Source organism: Camelus bactrianus, chromosome 3 (assembly GCF_048773025.1).
Source record: "Camelus bactrianus isolate YW-2024 breed Bactrian camel chromosome 3, ASM4877302v1, whole genome shotgun sequence".
NCBI lineage: Eukaryota > Metazoa > Chordata > Mammalia > Artiodactyla > Camelidae > Camelus > Camelus bactrianus.
The window spans coordinates 90,790,832-90,812,963 of record NC_133541.1 but is presented as its reverse complement, the minus strand read 5'-3'; the positions used below and the strand labels follow the sequence as shown (position 1 = coordinate 90,812,963).

The 22,132-nt window shown below is 37.1% G+C and overlaps 1 protein-coding gene across 2 annotated transcripts in view; it reads left to right on the top strand.

Moving 5' to 3' along the window:
- Window positions 1-22,132, top strand: part of FBN2 (fibrillin 2) — a 207,360-nt gene that overhangs the window by 36,795 nt on the left and 148,433 nt on the right. Inside the window, exons 1-2 of one of the 2 annotated variants that reach the window (XM_074360604.1) lie at window positions 10,246-10,345; window positions 19,737-19,934. In XM_074360604.1, the coding sequence (XP_074216705.1) occupies window positions 19,778-19,934 (157 nt within the window). In that variant the 5' untranslated portion in view covers window positions 10,246-10,345; window positions 19,737-19,777. Of the gene's footprint in view, window positions 1-10,245; window positions 10,346-19,736; window positions 19,935-22,132 lie in introns of those variants that run through there. The other variant, XM_074360603.1, reaches the window with a different exon arrangement.

Here is a 22,132-nt window from a genome sequence, read left to right as displayed (position 1 = left end):
GTTCTTCTGATCATGGATTATAACGAATCGCATACACATATGTACTGTTTTTTATGCGTGCATTGCTTTGGACATAGTAACTACCCTCCCTCAAGTGTCTATTGAATATAGAAATTACACCTACCTCACTGTAAGGAGTAAATTTCCTATTATTTTTATTATTATAAAGAATCATAATTCTTTTCCTTTAAAAAATGGATTCATCTATTATTTAACAATCATGATTACAAGGCAGAGATGCAAACACATTTACTAGAAAGCCAGGGCTTTTAACTGCATTATGGTATTAGAGGCATGCATCACCTGAGAGCATTCAACATTTCTTATGTATTGCAGAAAGAAAAGAATGTTTTAAATGAAGGATAGGAAAACAAGAGTCTAAAAGCATGTAAAGGAGAAAAACAAATCCAAATCAGAGGAAAATATAGCTAAGTAATTTCTATGAGAACAAATATTCCAATGAAACTTGATCAGGTGTTTTGCGGGCTATCTTGGTCAAATACTCCTTAATGACTAGAAATCGTAGCTAAATTGCAACAGGTGCAGTTGCCATTATTGACTCTGATCTAGCATGATTGTATAGAAATAGTTCATTTTGACCATATTTAGTCTAAATTTTCTTGCTAGCAGTGGCATTTTGCCTTGTCTGAAGGTCGATCTTGAAATGTTATTGAGCTGAGACCTCCAGGCATGCTAGACTCTACCACAAAATATATGATAGATTGCAGCTGACCGACAATCCGTGGCTGATATATAGTTGTTGGCAAAGTAGGGCAGCTGACAAAGAGTGTTAGCGCAGCAACTGTTTTTACCTTACATCCTGGCAGTTCGAACGAGAAGATTTAGGGCTTCAGTGGATGCCAGCCTAAAATTCATTTTTGTAATAGATTCTTGAGTCTGAGTTTATTAAAGCATGAACTCCTAAGGTTTTATCCTGGCAACAAAAGATATGTGGAAAATGAAATAGTCATAAATATGACTGAAACGTTTATTAAATTGCTAGCAGGAGAGTAAGGACTCCAGCTTAGTATCTGTGTTCTTTACAACTTCAATAAAATGTCATTTTTATAACTTCTATGACTTTTTATATGGTGGGTAAGTTTAAATCTATGCTGTTTACATTAACCGGATCTGAGTTTATCTGAAATTATTTTTTTTAATGATAAATCAAGAAATCTTCTGTAAGTGATGTCATCTAAATTGAAGCAGTTGTGTCTCAAATGTAAAAAAAGTTTGTAAGTCATAGGATATTCAAGTTTAGAACTTTTGTACATGGTATGAGAAGTTTTGTGCATTTTAACTCTTTGTTGTCATTGGAATTTCTTGCCCAAGCATGTTAACTGTGTATCAAAATTTGTAAAGTACCTAACATATTATTTTAAATGAAATAAAGTGAAACAGTCATTCATTTAGCAAATGTTTACTAAGAAGATATTATCATCTACTGGTCTCTGTGCTAGGTATGAGGGAAGCCACTATACCCAAGACATTTGAAATCTCTTTTGTATGGTGCTTACAGTCTGTTTGGGAAAATTTAAAACAAAGAAACCATACACTTAAATAATACTGTGATAAATGCTCTGAAGGAAACAGAACGTTTTCCAAGATAATGCATTAAAGCAGTTTCAAATGATTGTGTAAGAAATTCCACTCTGAAGAAGTACCATTTAATCCGAGACCTTGTATAAGTGAGGATGGTCTAGAGTATGCTACTGTAACAAGCAGCCATCAAGTCTCTGTGGCTTGTTTACTTAATAAACAAAGGGTAATTTCTGCTCACCCTACATAACCAAGTGTGCAGTGTGAGGTGTCAGGGGAACTTTGTTTATCATAGTTACTTAGGGATACAGAGTGAAGGAGACTGTCTCCACGCATGCCTGCAGGGTCACCACAGCGAGGAAGGGGAGCATGAAGACTTACCTACTGGCCCTTAAAGGCTTTTGCCTGGAAGTGACATCTGTTCTCATATGATTGGCCAGAGTCCCATGACATGGCTACATCTAATTTTTAGAAATATAGGTATACACAGTTCTCTATGTGCCTGAAAAGAGAGAAAATTGGATATTGAAGCACAGGCCTATAGGATGAACAGAAAGTATCCATTTTAAGAACTGAAGGAATGAAGTTCTTAGAAAGGACATTGTGAAGGAAAAAGCCCTAAGGTAGGAAAGAGGTGAGTGTGTTTTGAAGACAAAAGAGCCAAGGAACTGTAGTGTTGCGAACAATAATTTTTTACATATTTATATATTGGTTAGGCAAATCATTGTTTTGAATAATTATCTGTCTGTCTTTCATTATAAATATTAATGTGATAATGTTAATGTGACTAATGTGCTAGAAGTATTGTTCCTAAATATTTATCATTTACTTTAGTTTTTTCAAAACCCATTGTCAGTGGGGTTATCTTGAGATTGTAAAAGGTTTTCACATTGTACTCCATTTATGGTAGATGTACAGTTGTGTGGAATAAGAAGTCATGATATAGTAATTTTTCTTTAGAGGACTTTTATTTAATGTTGTCTTCTGGGTTTATAAGAACAACTGTGTTTTGTTTCTTCTGTGCTTTGACTTATCTCTGATAGCCCTCAGAAGGCAAGTCTAAGGATAAAGAATATAGGTCAGATAACATAACGTTCTAACCCTGAAGTTATTTTTATATACGGGCATTAGTGAGATATGTCTGATCTCCTGGAGTTAAAGAAACTCAGAACTGCCTCTAAATAGATTCTGTACTTACACAAGAAGTTTGATTTAGTCCTAGAGAACAGGACAGAATTCCCCCCGATCACTCAGTTGGTTAGGAATGCTCTGTTCTTAATTAAGTGATCTTTTAAAGTGTAATACTATGGATAATTTTAAAAGTCTGGAATATGACGAAAGACATTGCAAGAAATCTTTCATGTGCACAGCATACCACCAAATGAAAGGAAAACTGACTTGTAAAAAATTGCTTCAGATCATTTCTTGCTCTTTCTTTTTTAAAAAGAAATCAAACTTTACAGATAAAATTGAAACCCCATTTGTTCTTTTTACTTCCCTGCTTTTCCAGAGGTAATCACTGTTAGGAACTTGTAGTGTGTTTACCCCATTCACTTTGTACCTTTACTACATTCAGTGTTTCCATAAATTTTATATATATATATATATATTATTATTATTATTTTATATTTGTCATGAATGTAAGTGCTATCATTCTCCATGTATTCTTTAACTTATTTTCATTAATGTTGTTTTGGGGATTTTCCCATGTTAATACATACAGAACTAGTTTATTCATTTTAACTACTCTGCAGTATTCCATTGCTTAAATGTAAAGCAATTTACTTATGCATTCTTCAACTGATAGACATTTAGATTCTCATTTTTCTCAGTAAAAAAGTGCTTCTTTCAAAATGTTTCCGTGTGCATATATGCAAGAGTTTCTCTTGACTGAACAAGATTGGATGTATGCATCTTCAACTCCTTGGGTATTGTTAGATTGCTCTACAAAAGACTTCTCTTGACCATGAACATGGGCCCTTCTTAGCCAATAGTGTCTTAGTATTATCTGACACTTTGTGTTGTCAGGTTAAGAAGTTGGGCTGCTTGGCCTGCCACCCACTAGCTCATTGACTTGGAATACTACCCAGTCTCTGTGCTTCACTTTCCTCATCTGTAAAATGAGAAGAATAACCATGCCTAATAAAGGTTTCATGAGGAGTAAATGACACAAAATATGCAAGGTGCCTGGAACAGTGCTTGCCACATTTTCTGGCCGGTCTGATGTGTATCTGGTGATACCTCATTTACTATAATTTTGTTTCTCTGAAGACGAGTTGCATATCTTTTCATTTATTTATCAACCATTTGTGAATTGTGTAATATTTTTCTATTCTAGAGGTGTTTGTGTTTACTTTTTGATTTTCATGCATTCCTTATATACTCTGGACATTAATTCTTTGTTTATAGCATGTGGGTATATGTATACACATATGTACATATGTCAATATACATATGCCATAAACAGAATTAATGTCTATATGTATTTATTAATTTGTTTATTTTTATTTATATTTATACGGTTTCAGTTATCCACTCAGACTGTTGTTTGCTTTTGAAGTTTTAGGGATGGTGATTTTTTTCTTATACAGAAGATTTTAGTTTTAACTAATTACCTTTTACTGATTTGTTCACTTATTTCTGCTTAAAAGTATCTAATATCTAGATATATTAAAATATTTAATATTCTATATATGCTTCATGCTTAAGTAATAATAACTTAAAAGGACCCAGAGTACATAGAGCATATGAAAAAGAATGAATGTGCTCAAGTAGAGATAATTAACTGTATTGTAAAAAGCTATAATTCTGTGAAAATCTAAAAAAAGAAATTGAATGAACTTTTATCTTAAACAATCAGTTTTTCTCCCACAGCTACGCCTTGCCCGTTCCTTGTGCAGTTCAGCTTCTGGGAGTATACTGGAGAGCCCAGTCATTCATAGGCTTCCATCACATGTGTGGTGGAAAATGTTACCTCATAGCAGTGAAGTCATACCTGATAGAAGGATTGCAATGCTGTTAAGTAGCCTCTACTGGCAACCAGATTCATCTGCTCCATAAAGAGAATTATATTATTGACTAGAACTACTATATACTTTAACATTTTTTCCAGCTATTACCAGTTCAGATAAAATGCTTTAAGAACCATCATGATTCTTTTTTATTCAAACTATTAAAATCTCCTGATGTTTCTTCCCCCAGGCAACTTATTTTTCAGTGCTTGGGGTACTTTTATGGATTCAGAGTCATTGTGTTTTATACATCCCACAGGCTTACCTGTCTTGGGTTGTTCATTAAAATTTTAACATAGAATTAGTGAAGATCCAGGCCTGGGATTCGGGCAGGCTTTAATCTTTCCTGAGCCTGCTGCCCCAAATGTAACAGATTGCTTTGGGACTGTCAGCATCTTTCAAGATAAGTTAAAGAGTTAGCCTGTTCCAGGTGGTTTTCCAAAAGGCTGGATGTCATTTTCAGCTAGTATTCCCTCTCTCCATAACTTGTTGGATGTTACCTTTAATGAAGTGCTTTTTATTCATGTCAATCCTAAATCAGTGCAGCCTGTCTAATTTCTTGCTGGTATCTTTTAGCCACCTCTTGGCTGGTCTCACATCTTAACAAGTTAGTATAAATTAGACAAGAGCAGCTTTTCATATTGTAACGATTACAAAGAATCTTTACTAAAACAAGCATGTGCACTTCTGTAAGGGTTAAGCCTCATTTAAATATCTTAATTATTAATATTTGCAGGTGACATGGGAAAGATTAAAAAACTGGGACTCCGGGTCAAAGTATTATTAATATATCAGTGTTCTAAAATTCTAATCAGAACTTGGACATCCATTCAAAGAATGATGGTGCCCATGAGCTTCATAACCTACATGCAAAAGTACACGCGGGAAAAATTATGGAGAGTCCTTAATTTTAGTTAGCATTTTAAACTTAATGTTTCCACTTTGAATAGGGTGCTACCTGAAACAGGGGTCTTAACTGCAAAAAGACCCAAAAAACAAAAAACAGAAAACCCCAGAAACCAACTTCGGCTCATTAAAAATAATAACAAACTGAATGTATTGGAAAGGGTAGATATAGAGTCTACAGGCAGGTCTAGAGAAGGAAGCTTGGAGATTGGGTAAAAGCCGGGGAAGCTGACAGCTGGAAGTTCTGGCTGGTTAGTACCTGATCAGTCCTTTGCTTCCTCCAGTGTCCTCTTGCTATGGAGACAAGTTTCTGAGTATGTGCCTTTGCATCAGTTTCTCCCACCAGAACTCACACAGTGGCGCTTTCCCTGAAATGGGAAATAGGTTTGGATGCAGAACAAGCCAAATATGTTCACATTTTCTCTACATAGCTCATTACATATTTTGATCATGGTTTTCACAAACTCTCTAAATCCGTTTTGGTTGGGAATCCAGCTTTAGAATAATACAGTATTGAACACAGTGTTGTGGCAGTCCTGTGCATCTCACCTATTCAAACTTATGAGGAAGAGCCTTTTTGGGAGACAGTTTAGTTGCCCTCAAAATATCTGATTAATTAAGAGAACCCTGTGAGATTTATTACTTCCTGTCTATATATTATGAGAAGTATTCTGTAATTACCTAGGAATTAGAACAACTTGCTCACTGAGTAGAAATACAGTGGGCACAACCCTTATGTTATATACCCAAAAAGATAATATGAAATGTGTGGGTATATTTATACTCAAAGGAGATGTTTTTTCTAGTAGAAGACTGCAAGTTTGACTTCCTTTACTAATTAGGGACAGAAGATAGAATAGATGATATAAAATAATAAGAATCATAGCCTACTTTTTGAAGGCAGCCAGAGACATAGACTTAACCTAGTGAGCATCTGGTTGGAAATTTAAAATTTACTTAAGCGTCAGGATGTTTTTCTATATCTGGAATGTTAGCGAAGTTTGGAAACATGTGGACGTTTAACTGGGGTTTCCTTTGATGTTAATCGTTAGGCAGTCAGAGCGTCTCCCATGAACTCAGACACTGACAATCTCGTTGTATTCTGTGCCATAATTCCTCCCTACTGAGGGCTTGCTCTCAGTGGCACGAGGCATAGTCTCCTGGCAAGGAGATAGAGGCTGCAGGTAGAAATAGATAATCTGAAAACCAGATAATGTCGTGGCTAATCACGAATTGATGACGGTGCTTTTGTTGCCAGACCAGAGCAGTGCTGCTGGAATAAAGGCTAAGAGTCATGAATCAAAAGGGTGCTCTCTTTTACAGACCACATAAATGCATAAACGTTGTGCTTTTATATTTGTCCATTGTACTTTCTGGCGAGGTAAAAAGGGAGATTTTTTTTTCTCCGAGTAAAAATTATGTGAGTCTGGTATTTCTCTTTGCAAAATAATTTATTTCTGGCTGCACCGTATTAATTTTCAGGCTGTGAAACCTGGCTTTTATTCCAAACAGGTCTTTGGGAAAGAGGGAACTTGAATAATACAGAAAATAACTCCATAAGGAAGTGTATTATTTCTTGGAAGGATCCTGCTATCCACTTAAGTGGTTTCTTCCAGCTTTCACGTCCACGAAAGTTGTATCCATATATAATTATGAGGAACAAAGCCACAGTGAGGTGGATGTAGGCTTTTCTGCCTCTCTCATCCTTCACCTTGCAGTGTTACTATAATGGCTATAATGAAATAAAGCATAGAAAAGAGTGTTGTAAACTGGAGAGTGTTGTAAAAATGTTTATTAATAGCCACAATAACCACGGTCGTAAGAACAGCCACCAGGTGCTGAGCGTTTATTAAAAGCCAGGCACTGTGTTAAGCACTTAAAGTGTTTATCTCATGATGTGCACATCTGCATCATAAGCTATAAGTAAAGCCTCTCATTATGCTCGTTTTACAAATAAGGAAACTAAATTAAAGTAACATACTCAAGACTACAGGTGAGTGGTTTGTGAAGCACGTTGTGAATCCAGAACCGTCTGACTGTAATCCTGTGCTCTCACTGATTATGCTAAGTGCTTCTACATGCCAGTAATGCTAGAGCCCCAAAATATGAGAGTTTACCTGTGAAGATTTCCAGTAAAAGATACATTACTTGAAAATCTCAGTACTGCATGCAGTAAATGTAGATACCTCATCTCATTATTGTCAGTAGCTTCTAAAAGAAATTTGAGAAAGCTAATTGTGTGACTCTTTATCACATCTTTTTTCCCCTGGTTCACCCAATTAGTAACTTTGTGGCCTTGGGCAAATTACCCAACTCCACTGTGTCTCAGTTTCCTCATCCTTAAAATGGGCAAAATAATAGTATCTATGTCATGGGGTTGCTTTGATGGTCTGAAAAGTGAAAAAATACATGATATATTTACAGTAGTGATATCTTACTCTATCTCTACCTCTGTCTCTGTCTCTATACATGTCACTATTTACATAACTATATCCTTGCGTTGCTGACAAAATCTGACACAGGAGTATGGGACCATGCGCTTTCCATTACTAATTATGGGGCATCAGATTTTAGACTCTAGAAGAATATGTGATCTTTGATATATAGAGTATAATGCAAGGAAACAAAAAATCTCTGAACTGTGATCACTTAGAAATATTTCCAATATTATCAGCAGTTTAGGCAATAGTTTGGCAACTGCTAAGAAAGTTTGAGTGGTACAATCATATCACAAGTTTCTAAAGTTTTCTGTGATATTTATGGTAGTAGTGATGTCATCTGGAGGACAGCCAATTGCACAAAAGATATCATCTTATTAAATCTATTCCAGCAGCCATGTTTGAGGATGTGACAAGGGACTCATCTGCTGATAAAGTTAGATAAGCATTTGCCAAAGTGTGCTTCATCCCACACTAATCTTGAGGAATGCTATTGAATGAAAATATTTTATGAGCAAATAAATTTTGAACACTGCTTATTATAGCCTCTTCTTGGCGGTTAACAATGCACATAATTACACGGAGGGCTCCTGAAAGTCATACAGTTTCACGCTCGCGTGCACGCACACATGCACACAATCTTTCCTTTCTTTAACTCAAATACTTTTGATCACAGAATCCTTTTTTGACATAATACTTCTAATATTCTGTGGAGCTGGTGTTCCATTGACCATATCTTGGGGATTACTGAGTTAGACCGTATTTCTGGATCTCAACTCAGCAGGCCTATTTTGTCATGAAAATCCCTTGACACCCCCGATTCCATCAGTTGTAAGACTCTAATGATCGTTTTCTGTTGAATACTGCAGGAGAATGAGTCAGGAGGCTTACGCTGTTACATCAGTTCTTTTGACTTAAGGCCAGTTGCTAAAGCTTTCTGAACTTTATTTCCTCATCTCTTCATCACACCATCACTACAGATAATCCCTAAGGGTGTTCTATCTTTAAAACTTGTTATTGCAAATAATTAAAATTTAAATAATGTCTTACAGCTCTCAAAGTGCTTTTGTGTGCCTCATCTAGAGTGGCCTGGATACTTTGGGAGAGCTCACAGCCAAGCACAACACCGACCTAATAGTGCAGGTGATTTTGGAAGTTTACAGAGCAGTATGGTTCGCCTTCTGTAGATGTCGCGTCTGGCTTCTCGGACTCTTGGCCAGCACTGTCTGCAGCTCTAGCCCTGCGGTGTCTCCCAGCACTGAAGGGGTACTTCGTAGTCCACCTACTCAGAGAACAGAAGCCAAACTGCTGTTAGGATTTGAAGTCAGTTGGGCCATAACGCCTTAGAGCACCTGCTGAAAGAGAAAGTTCATGGCTGAGAAGTACTTGCTTCCCGAGTGTAGTGGAAAGTCTAAATCCAGTTGGACATGCAGCCATCTGAGAAGTGGCAGCCCTCTTTGGAGGCATAGCAAACTGGCCAGCCAAGTATTTAATAAGCCAGGCTTCATTTATTAGCTGAATAAAGATGTTACAGTCTTAAAACCAGGGAAAGAATAAATACATACAGTAAGGAGCATTTAGTGCAGAGCGAGGACCATTGATCAAGATGCTGAGCAATAAAATGGGAGATAGCAGATTGTGGTGGCCAAGAACGTGGGTTTTGGGGTCAGACACATTTGTCATTTAAATTCTGGCTCTGTTATGCACTGTCTTGTGACTCTGGAAATTTTTATTTAACCCATCTAAGCCTACTGTCATCATCTGTAAAGAAGAGTTATTCATGCCAACCAAATAAAGTTATTGTACAGATAATCTTAAATGATGGACATTCACACTGCACAAACTTCATGGTAGGCACTGAAAAAGAATAGGAATGATTTATAAGTTCAAACGTACCTTCTTAAAGAACTCTTGCCTCAGCACCAAACGCTGTCTTGTTCTACATTTCCCGGTGGTGTTGGAAGGCAACTACTCCAATGTGCATCAGTCGGATTTTCTGGGATGATGGAAATGTTCTTTGTGTTGCCAGTATGGTAGCCACTAACCACATGTGGCTCTTAAGCACTTGACATGTGGCTAGTGTGACTGAGGAACTGAATGTTTGCTTTATTTAAAGTTTAAATTTAGAAAGCCACATGTGGCTAGTGGCTACTGTCTTGGACAGCACAATTATAAATTATAACAAACCACATTGGTGTGAAACTTACAACTGCTAAAGTTTCTTTCTCTAAAATACTGTTTCATCTCACAAATAGATTCTACAGTTTAAAAAGTTGGTTGTGAGTCCTTTAAGAAAAAAAAAGAATACAAGGTATTCTTTTCTGGTGAATGTTTTCAGCCATGTTGCTTAAAATCTTTCTATGCAAGGGAGCTGAGTCAGACTTTCACACTGTAGAAGAGAAAATATTCAGTAGAACCTCTCCACTCCAGGATCTTCTGAATCTCACAGAGGTAATGATGTGCTTATGACCAAGATCTGATTGCCTTAATCAATGTCCCATGAAAACTGAAGAAGAATATCACGTTCTTTGTTTATATGATAACAAAATTGTAAATCCATTTATTGAGGCAAGCTTGTGGATTGTGTTCGTCTTATTTATTGTCTGCTTGCACTGTCAAATGTGAAAAAGATCTCTCGTAAAATTTTAAGCTTTCCTTGTTTTCCCCTTGATATTTCATTATAGTTTTAGTGTATACATATTGTGTCCTCTTAATGAATTGTAATTTTCAACTTTATGTAAGGTTCTTTTTTGACTCAGTTAATGCTTTTTGTCCTGAATTCCACTGTATTTGATGTTGATTATTTACCATTTCTGCTTTATATCCTTTATTTTCCCTGATTTTTCTTTGTCTTGTTTTCCACTTTTTTTTAATCGTTTCATTTTGATGGTTATCTTATAGACAGAAAAGAGCTAAATTTTATTATTTTAAACAGATCTACAAATGATTTATTTGTTCGATTAGAAACTAAGCATATTCATATTTATTGTGATTTCAGTATATTTGGTTTATTACCACCCTTTTACTTTATATATGTAAGTCATTATATTTTGTAGTTTTATCTTTTCCCTATCATTTTTGGCTTACTCGCTTGTATTTCACTTCTCTCCTTCCACTGCCCTTCTTTCTTCCTTAAGAAATTCTGTACTCTTCATTAAACTAGTGATTACCATTGTATTGCAACCTCTATTCCTCTCTTACAGCTTTTCTATAGAATAGAAATTAAGTAATGCCTATTCCTCTCATTCCAAGACATTTTCCTTGTTCACTCTCTCGGTCCCAAGTTGAGATCTTAGGCATAATTTATTTCCAGGTCCTCATTATGTCAAATACCTCGCTTGTTCCCCAATTCCTGGCATAATTCTTTTAAGCTATTATCATATAGCTTTTTTGCTTCAAGAATCCTTTATCGTACAGCAGGGTAACTACAGTTAGCAATACTGTATTATATACTTGAAATTTGCTAAGAGAATAAATCTTAAATATTCTCACCACAAAAAAGAAATGATAATTATGTGACATGATGGAGGTATTAACTCATCTATTATGTAATCATTTTGCAATATGTTAAGTCTATCAAATCACCAAGCTGTATACCTTAAACTTACATAATGTTATGTCAATGATGTCTCAATAAAGCTGGTAAAAACAAGAAATTTTTAAAAAAAGAATCCTTTATCAAAAGTTATAAATTAATAACCTGTAAATGTTGTTTCACTGTATTTCTAACTCTTGATACTACAAGTAAGAAAATTAATGCTAGGCTATTTCATCTTCTTTGTAGATAGCCTGCTTTTTTAGCCTCTGGAAATGGAAAGATTGTTTTTTTCTTTTAGTCTTAAGGTTAAGATATTCAGAGATTTCATGAAGCTCTTTTTTGAGTATATCTTTTTCCCTCATTTTTCTTGTCTACGACACTATGAGCAGTTTTAACCAGAAGATTTAAAGTTACGTTTCACTTAAGCTTAGGAATTTTTTTCCTATTATTTCTTTATTTCCTATTTTTTTTTTCAGTCTTATTTTGGAATTTATATTATTTACATTCTACTCTTCAGTCTCTGTCCTCTAAGTCTCATCGTGTACTTATGATACTAATTTCTTGGAAATTTTGCTGTGTTGTAAGCTATCTCTTCCATCTGGTCTTCTAGACAACTAATTTGGCTTGAAACAGTGACCATTTGTTTTTCCGTTCTTTTGTTGAGTCTGAATATTGAAAGGGTTTACTTTCTTGAACCAAAAAAAGATTTTAGTCTTATAATTTGTTTTTTGTCTATTCATGAAGCAAGTTCCCTTAGTACCAGTACCCGTCAGGCTGCCTGCGCCTCTCCAGCAGTTACAAGCTTGCAGGCAGCGTGGGATATGGTCCATTTTATTTTCCTTAGCTGTTATGGTAGTACCGAATCCTGTCTGCTGAGAGCTCACTGGGGAATCTCTTTGATCTTGAGCCTCTCCAGTACTTAGGTATAAGTTTCCCGTCAGAGGGCCAGGCATGATTCACTTCATCACTGGGGACTGCCGCTCATGCCGGACCCTCAGTGTAGGTCAAGTGGATCCACTGACAGATGCCACCTGTGTCCCCTCAGAAGGCCTTATGACCTATGGTCTTCCTCGTTCTTCAGCATTTCCCTAAAACTCTCAAATAGTTAAAACTCCAGTAAATGAATCACAGGGCACTTGCTCTGTCCTCGGGAGAAATCGCAGGCCCTCTGGTTAGATGTTGTACTGGAAGTTCTACGTCCGGACAGAATCCCTGAGAAGGGCTTTTGTTTTCCCATCACATAGTACGTCGTGTTCTGCGGGAAGGCTGTGATTTATGAGGTTTGGTTGAGTCTGTACATGTGTATGCTTGCCTGCATGGCTCAGGAGGAGTTGACTTAGGCAGGACTTTCAGAAAGAAAATAGTACATGGCATCCATATTATTATATAAGGCTCCGTCAGCAAATTGTGCCTAATGTTTCATTCAGTGCTGCTGTGATCCAGGCTTGTGGCCTCACTGTGTTTGGTTCAAGGGGTGTGTGAGATCTGTTCGGACATCAGTTTTTACTGATTCTGTTGCTGACTTTATTGATAATGGATAAATGCTTTCTGAGCCCGTATTACTTTTCCCTGAAGTTATTCAGGTCTACTTAATTAAACTACGGGTTTTTCTTAGATATCATAAAATGTGGTACTTTGGTGATTTGACCTGCATATTATCCATCTGCTTTGTGAATCGTTTCTGCCTCTGGCCCCCTTATTAACTCACGATGAAATATTTGTCTTTTTAACTTTCTCAAAGGTGACAATAACTTTCTGCCTAAATAATCTTATTAGTTTATAATCTCAAGCATTTTTGTTGTCCTTAAAGTAAGTTAATTGGCTTTGTTCTTGGGAGAGTGCACTTTAAGTTCATAGGCCATAAGTTTTAGGACCACATCTTTGATGACCCTCATCCTTATGAAACGTGACATCAAAGATAGCAATTTTGTTTGCATCACTGGCCAGCACCTAATTATCTTTCCTGCCTCTTCATTCTTCAAGTGCCCTTTGATGTCAGCAGTAGCCTTGTGCTTTGAAAGACTGTAGAGAATGGTGAAAGGGGTCCTTATTTGCTGAGTCCACATTCTGCTGAAATATTAAATAACGGTATTATGTTAGAAACAAAATGCAATGCAAGTGTGGTAATTAAAGTAATTACTCATCTATTTGCAGAAGCAGAGTCTTTAATGTTTCTCTCAGTGTAAGAGAGAGTTTCTCCCTAATGTAGTCTGGCTAAATGGAGACTCTTATTTGGTAGAACTCAGAAACAAAGCAATATTGGGCTTGCTCGTTGGGAGTTAGGAGATTATACTTAGGGAGGGAGGAGGCATTTGTGGAGCTGTGACAATAGTATTAAAGTGGTAAGGGGCTTTGGTCTGTTGGGAGAAGGCAAAGCTCCCAAAAGCTGAGAATGTGGATGATCCGTGTGTCCGGTCTCGTGGACACAGCACTTCGGAGTGAGGTGGATGCCCACATCCAGTCTCAGCTTTACTTTTTTCTAGCTCTTTGTTTCTCCACATATGACTTAGACTCTGATTTTTAATTTTGTCATGTTAAAAAATGACAAATACCTTTCTAGCGCTTTAGCATAAAGTGAGATCGTTTACAGAAGGGGTCACTACACATGAAAACAAATTTATCTATGTATATTTAGGACTGAAATATTATGCTGTACACCAGAAACTGACACAACATTGTACACTGACTATACCTCAAAAAATATATATATATACATATAGAAAGGGTCATTATAAAGTGCCTGCCACAGTTATTTTTTTCCCTTGATTATCAATAAACAGGGGCAGTGAGTTGCTGTCATAATTCAAGACAAACAATGAGAAACCATTTTTCACTCATTAAATTAATAAAAATTAAACCATTTGCCTATTTAGTGTTGGAGAGGGTGTGAGAAAACAGCCTCTCTTCCACACTGCTGTTGAGTGTAAATGGGTACTACCTATTCAGAGAGCAGTTCTGTAATAATTTTCAAACTGGATAGTCAACCCAGTAATTCCAATGCTGTGAACCTGCCAACCTATGTAGTTAAGAAGATCCATGCAGCTTTGTGTGCACTTATAATCAGTTGTAAAAAAAAAAATATCTATCCCAGAGCAAGCGATCAGTGTGGAAGGGGGATGTTTCAGTGCCCTCAGTGGTGATTCTGTTTATGAAAAAACTCAAAGCTTATTTATTTTGATGTTAAAAGTTCAGGTTTGCTTTATTTAAATATAATTTCAAAACCCTGGTTATTCCCAGAGCTTTTAAAAAATATTTTTAATTGTGTGAAATACACGTAACAGAAAATTATGTGGTATCTTAACCGTTTTTAAGTGTACAGTTCAGTGACATAAGTACATTCACATTTTTGTGCTACCATCACCACCATCCATCCACAGAACTTTTTCTTCTTATGAAACTGAAACTCTGAACCCATTAAGCACTAACTCCCTCTCCCCCCATCCCCAGCCCCTGACAAGCACCATTCTACTTTCTGTCTCTGGGAATATGACTGCTCCGAATACTTTACAGAGGTGGAATTATACAGTATTTTTCCTTTTGTACCTGGCTTATTTTACTTAGAATAATGTCCTTAAGGTTCATCCATGTTGTAGTATGTGTCAGAATGTCTTTCATTCTTAAGGCTGAATAATATTCTGTTGTATGTATTTTGTTTATTCATTCACCAGTCAGTGGACACTACCTCTTGGCTATTATGAATAATGCTGCTATGAACTTGAATGTACAGATATTCCTTTAAGTCCCTGCTTCCAATTCTTTAGGGATTATATTCCTTGAGTTTTTCAATTCAACTTATAAATATCACTATTAATAAGTCTAGTGGATTTTAGTAGTCACTTAAAGAGGCCTTTAAATAATATTTGGTTCCAATTTCATATGTAGTTAATGGAACACCCCCAAACCTTTTAGACTGCTTTAATATATTAAATGCACTTAATATCTTACTTAAGTACTTCAATTGTGCAACTTAAAAACCTTTGCAAGTACTCAAATAACCCTTATAAACCTAATTAAAATCTATGTGTGTAAATACTAAAACTTACAAATTTATGAAAATCTGATGTTCACGTAAATGATCCAGTTCTGTATGTAAGCATAAGCACATGCTAACTTAAAAGTCACAACTCTAAGTAAGTTACTTAACTATTTATTTTAAATTGTGGTTACAAGGCAATCTAGTGGAATAGGCCAAATGCTATTAAACATTATAGGTGCATAATTTTTACACAGGCTCCTTAAAGCAAAAGTATTAATTTAATGGCTTTGATTCTCTTAAGCATGTCTGTACTTAATTCGAAAATTTCCTGGGGTTGGCAGATACTTTTCCATCTATCTCAGTTATTTGAGTTTATTTAATTGTGAATATTTAGACCTGGTGTGAAGTATGGATCTCTGCAGACAGGCAAATTTTATGGAGAATAAGGAAATGAATTTTGGGGGGTTCCCTTCCCTACATTGTCTAGTTATATCTGTAATCAGAGATTTCAGCTGGCACACTGACTAGACGGATTCTCAGTCAGAACCCTAATGGGATGCACTAGTAAACCGTACCTACAATTGCTGTGTCAAAAATTCCATCACTCAAAGGAGGCGGCTATATAGCCAGGATTGCTGGACTTGGGTTACCTACATTCCACAGTTATTCATTGTACTCACTCCTGTCTGCAGCTCCCACACAAGGCGATCACTTGGTTACATGTTGCATTTCTTTGGTTTCCTAAGAATGGAAATGCTTTCTTGCCTAAGTCCAAAGACTGTGTGACCTGATAGGAAATCCCATAAATTTTCATATAGTTTCTGGGATCAGGCACTTCTTTGTGTACTAAAGTGGGGATGAATGGAATTTAGGATGTCTTTACAGCATAGTTTGGCTTGCAGTTACAATATGCAAGGTCTCTCACAGGGCCATCCCACTGCACAGCTGCAGGTGATGTCATTTACATCACAGTGTATGTGGGTCGCTTCCCCAAAGTATGCAGTGCACACCTGTACAGCTGCACACCGTAACTGCGTTCCGCTGACTGGTAAACAACACTGCAGCCACAGGGACAGCTGATACACTGCTGTGACAGTGACTGTCTTCCCTTCTCGTGGGGGGCCTCTCAGGGACACCTAGTCCGTTGATCTTACTCCTTTCTCCCACTTCTTAATGTGCCTTCAGTCCACTCATATTTTCACTTTCCATCTCATCCAGCGTAGACTCCAAAGTCTATAATTTCAAAGTGTGTGTGTGGCAACACCTCAACCCCCTTGCCATTCTGAATTTTTTTCATCTCTGACAGACAAAACCCTAGCCCTGGATGAACCCGTATCTTTGAGAGAGCCTCTCAACTGCCTAGAGCTACTGGAAAAGGTCACAAAACAGACAGATTGGTCCCACTCTAATTTCTTCTTGTTCAGCCACCATGGAGAGGTACAGGGTGGCTGGGTTCTCAAGTCAGCCCCCTCTCCTGGGGTCTGCAGTGCCATCTTTGTTAGCCCCCAAGATCTGACACCCCAGCCAACCTCTACCAACCTCTTTCTGTCCCACCTCCTGTTTCCCAGAGATTTTGCTCCTTTTACCCTTTGCTGATGTACTCCACGTGCATCCTGTCTATGACGGGTTAGCATGTGTACAATAGTATCTTACCCACGGTGAAGTCTGGGTGAATGTATGGCCAATCATAACATATAATTAAGGTATTTTAGAACTCTTTGACCGTGATTAAAATGCTAGTAATGCTGGGGACTGAATGTTTTACTCTTATCAGGAAATTTAAATGTCTTTTCAATGTCTAGTATTTGTTCATATTTTACATGTTTGTAATTCTGGAATAAGTAGGTTACATTCTAAGTTTAAATTTTAAAGTAATCACTTGCCAACCAGAAAGCAAAATGTAACCATAGGAGAAAATAGGTCCAGCCCAGTTTTTAAGGAAGGAAACACAAGAAAAAGAAATAAGAAATGGTAAACCGTTCCCAGGAACGGGAGCCTGGAATTGGCTCAGAGCCCTCAGTGTGAAAGGGCATTTGCAGAGGAGAAGCAGCCATCCTTGCCTATATAGCCCTCTTCTCCAGAGACCAGACTGAGAGGACATAATTTTAAGAAGGTGTTGTAGTTAGAAGGAAGGAATTTCCTGACAAACTGGTTTACTTAAGAATGAGATTATGAGAGAGGCTAGGCAGGCTTCTCTCTAGGAATCCTGAAAGTGTGCAGAATGTGAACCTGGGTATATAAACACGAATCTACCCCAAAAATACATCTTATGTTTTTGGTGAAAAATAGACTTTCCTACTTGTTCAGAACTTGATGTAATTATTGTAAGTCTATTATTTATTTAAAATGGCAAAATAATGTGTTGTCTGAAGGACAATAGAGTAGGTTTAAAAAATTTACGACCTGGTAATTTGTGGTGTGGGAAGCCTGCTTATTTACAAGGCTGACATATCTACACGTATAATACAAAGATTGTCTTTTTCAAAAACATGATTTGCAGCCAGCACATCTGTTGTTCTTATGTAAGGGATTAAAATGAGCTATTTTTGTTGAAGTTCAGCTGTAGAGTAACAGAATGTTAAACCGGCTTGCTAAAAAAAGTTACCTATTTTAGATTTTGTTTCCTTTGTATTGAATTTTTTTGACAAAGCCTCATTCTTCACTAAAAAACAGAAATTTCATGTGGTTTTAAGTTGTATTTTTTGTCATACGATAGCATTTAGCTGATATCTAAGTTTTCCTAGTCGAAGAGTTCAAATACTAAATTATATCCAAGTTTGATTTTTTTTCTCCAGTAACAGTTTTTCATAAAAGTCTTACCAACATTGTTGACTGTTTTTTCCTCTGAATGTAACATTTTGTTCTCACAAAAATCTGAAATAAACTTGTTCTGGCTTCCCCCTTCACATGGAATTATGTCATTCATGTTAAGGCTTATCACGATATCCTGACTATCATTTTACATCCCCAAGAGTTAATAAACTGTGTGCATACAAACTCTCTAAAAGGGGGGAGAAGCTTTTTCACATATGTCGGTTGTAATTTTATAACAAATGTGAATCATTTAATTGGTCAGTCTTCAGGAGTCTGATCTTTCTCTGATTTTCTGTGTCTTCCAAAACAACAGCAACAAATTAAAAACTCGTCAATAATTCAGTTCTGCTTAAAAGAATATAGATATACTAATCGTCTAACAGGTTCATTTAAGTAAATTTTAGCAGGAAGAGAGGTATAGCAGATACGCCTAGCTTTCAAGTTGCCTATAGTCTAGATCAGTCCTTAAACTTTAAGGTGCATATGATCTCCTGAATATCTTGCTAAATGCAGATTCTAGTTCGGTGAATCTAGGATGGGGCCTGAATCTGCATTTCTAATCAGCTCCAGTGATGCATCTGTTGCTGGTCCATGAATCACATTTTGAGATGCAAGGGTCATAAGAGACTGTCCTTCATATTCATAGAAGAGTCTGCCTGTAGATTATATGTGCCATACATTTGCTAACATTTTTATCATCATCGTCACAGAGCTGGACAATAGTACAGTCATCTAGACGACAGAGATCATGCAGTTTTAACTTGGAAAGACTCCATGGCCATGGGCCTGATTAGTATTGTCTTCTGGCTGAGCTACACATGGAACTAAACAGACTGACAAGGAAACAAATCAAAATGTTAGAACTAAATGATTAAAGACAGTCTAGACTGCCTCACATACATCTGTGATACGGGAAGATGTATCTTCGTTGGTTCTGGTTTGTTTTTCTGAACTCTTATCCACCTAATCAGGGAATAAATCTGCTGGGTAAAGAGCCGTCATTAAAGCAGGTATCATCAGGGCCCAGGGAGGGGGGAGCATTCCAGAGAGTGAGGAGTGCTGGCAGCAAGGGGTGGCTGGGGCGGTGGTGTCACCGAGGGGGCGCACTTCGCTTCACTTCACTGCCATGCAGCATGGCAGCCCTAGCTTGGCCAGAACTTCCACCTTCTTAAGAAAAGCCAGAAATAAAAATTTCATGCAAAATTTCCCGATTTAAAAATGCTGGCTACTAATTTGAATTCTTTTAAAACATTCAGCAGGCCAAGAAAACACATCTGTGTCCCAGACACAGCCCTTGAGCCACCCATTTACAGTGTCTAGGCTAGAAGACATTGAAGTCTCGTGATGCACTTCTCAATACTGAGAAGTTAGGAATTTTCAAAATGAAACTCTGGCCTTTTTTCAGCTCGAAATTATGATCAGAAGAAACAGTCTATTTTATGTATTTGGAGGTCCTGGCGTAAGATTGGTGTGGGATCCTTAAACCTGTCTCTCTGTCTTCTTTCACATTCCAGATTATAGGACGGGCCCGTGTTTCACTCAGGTCAACAACCAGATGTGCCAAGGGCAACTGACAGGCATTGTCTGCACAAAGACTCTGTGCTGTGCTACCATCGGGCGGGCCTGGGGCCACCCCTGTGAGATGTGTCCGGCCCAGCCTCAGCCCTGCCGACGGGGCTTCATCCCCAACATCCGCACTGGAGCTTGTCAAGGTGAGTTAGCCTTGGGCCCAGCATCACCCATGAGTCTGGTCTCCCTTCACTGCACTGGGAGGGTCTGCCACATGGGTGGGACCCTTTAACTCAGTATTTATTCCAAGCAGGGCCTCATAAGCAAGCCTGACTAGAGATGGCTTATCTTTCAGCCACCTAATAGAGAATAATTTTTCAACTTCTGACGTAAATGGAGAAGACATGAAAAGTTGGGGAAATTTTTTAAAAATACAATTTGAAAGATTTAATACAGTCGGAGGATAAGCCATTCCACGTCTTCATCCAGGTGGTACTACACACTCCCTCTGCAGCCTCTTCAGCTGTGCATGCATCATTGCCCAGGTCAAACAGTTTTTCTCTCTTTCCTAATCTCATTCAAGATGTGAGAACCCGAACCCGGGTAACAGGAGAAGTGAGCTGTCTGATACTGCTATTAATAGGCTCTTCAAAGACGGCGACTGGAGTTACTTCTGAGCTTATGCCTGGCTGCTTACAATATAGTCTCCAAGCAGTCTTCCCAGTCACATCCTGACGTTTATTTTATGTATCAGAGCTAGACTGAGGCCCCGAGGATGCTACAGCCATCGTCTTTAACCCGAATAGCTGACAGTTGTTACATATTGACTGGATAACTATTTTACTTAATTTTCATCCACCATGATTCTTACTCTTTTTTTGGCTATTTCTCTGATATCAGATGATTAAACCTATTTTTAGAGCTTGGAACAGAGCTCTGTAATGAGCCTTCAAATGGCAGTAGGATCACAGGAAAACGTAAAATTACTTTTGTATTATTCACAGAAATGATATTACTCATATTCAAAACATGGGATTTAGATTTATTTGTTACAGTTAAATTATATACAAAGTTATAGCTGAAATCTTTCAAATTGATGTTTATAACGAGTGTCAGAGGCAGAGGTGTTATCTGTCCGGCCCATGTAAATGGTATACTGCAAAAAGCCAGTCCCGTATCCTAAAACTCAAATGAGAATGGTAGTCTGGGGAGCCTGTGCGTGACCTCAGTTCACTGAATAATGAACCTGAGTGCTCTGTGTGGTAAATGTATCTCTGACAGTGGCCTCCAAATATTTTTGTTAATTTTGAAGTTTTATAAAAGGTGCTTTTAAAAAAATGGTCTTCATAAAAACTCTTTTTTCCAAATCAGACCTATAGAGATACCCAAGGGATGACAACATAACTCAACAGATTAGTACCTTTATATTTAGCTGCTTGTTAAAAGCCTTGTCAGCTGTGGATTTAGAATTGTTTTCTGAGTGTTTTGTTTCTTGGATTACTACCAATTACAGGTCAGACCTAAATATGAAGATTGGGTTAAATGTCATTTTTAATCTGTTGTTTAGCATGGCTAATAAAATTCTAAGTCATTGATCTGACTAGCCTGACTAGATAGAGTTCCTGATCTTCTGTAGAGGATGTACTGTACTGTACTATACAGTGTTTGCTGTACTACCTAAATTTCCTCGATTAGATATAGACTACCGTAAAATTTATGTAATTTACATAGATTATTATTAAGGATAAAACATTGTATAAATCTACTGGATTTATTAGAGTAATACTTTTTGTTATTCTATATAGCACTTTTCACCTTCTAACACACCTGCTTGTTTTTTGTCTTTATTTTACACCCCCCTCCCAAGCTAGAATGTAAGCTCTGTTTGGGCAGAAATCTGTTTTATTCATTAATGCCTCTGAGGCATTTAGAATAGTGTCTAACATGCAGCAGATACTCAGTAAATATCTCTTGAATTAATAAATGCAATTGAGATTAAAATACTTCTAAAAACCACAATTTTGTAAAAGTAGTCCAGGTTAAGAAAAGCACTTAACTTCAACTAAAACACTGCACATTTTTGACTCTCCTCATCTTCTATATTTGTAGTTACCCTTTTTTACCTTGATATTTTGTCAGAGAAGCTTAGTTTTTCTGAACACAATTATGAAAAATGTGTAATCTGATCTCAAACTTCCTGAATGTCCTTCAGGATTTAGTAATGTCTGAAGGCTTATTTATTTGATTTTGTTTATGCAGTGAAGATAAGTTTTGGGCTCCGTTTGCCTGAAAGTCTAAGGGATTAATATAGCAACAGGAGCAAAATGAAATTTGCCACATGGTTAAAATGTCTGGAAAAACAAGTTTTAGAAGTTCTGCTTTATTTCAAAACCATGGCATG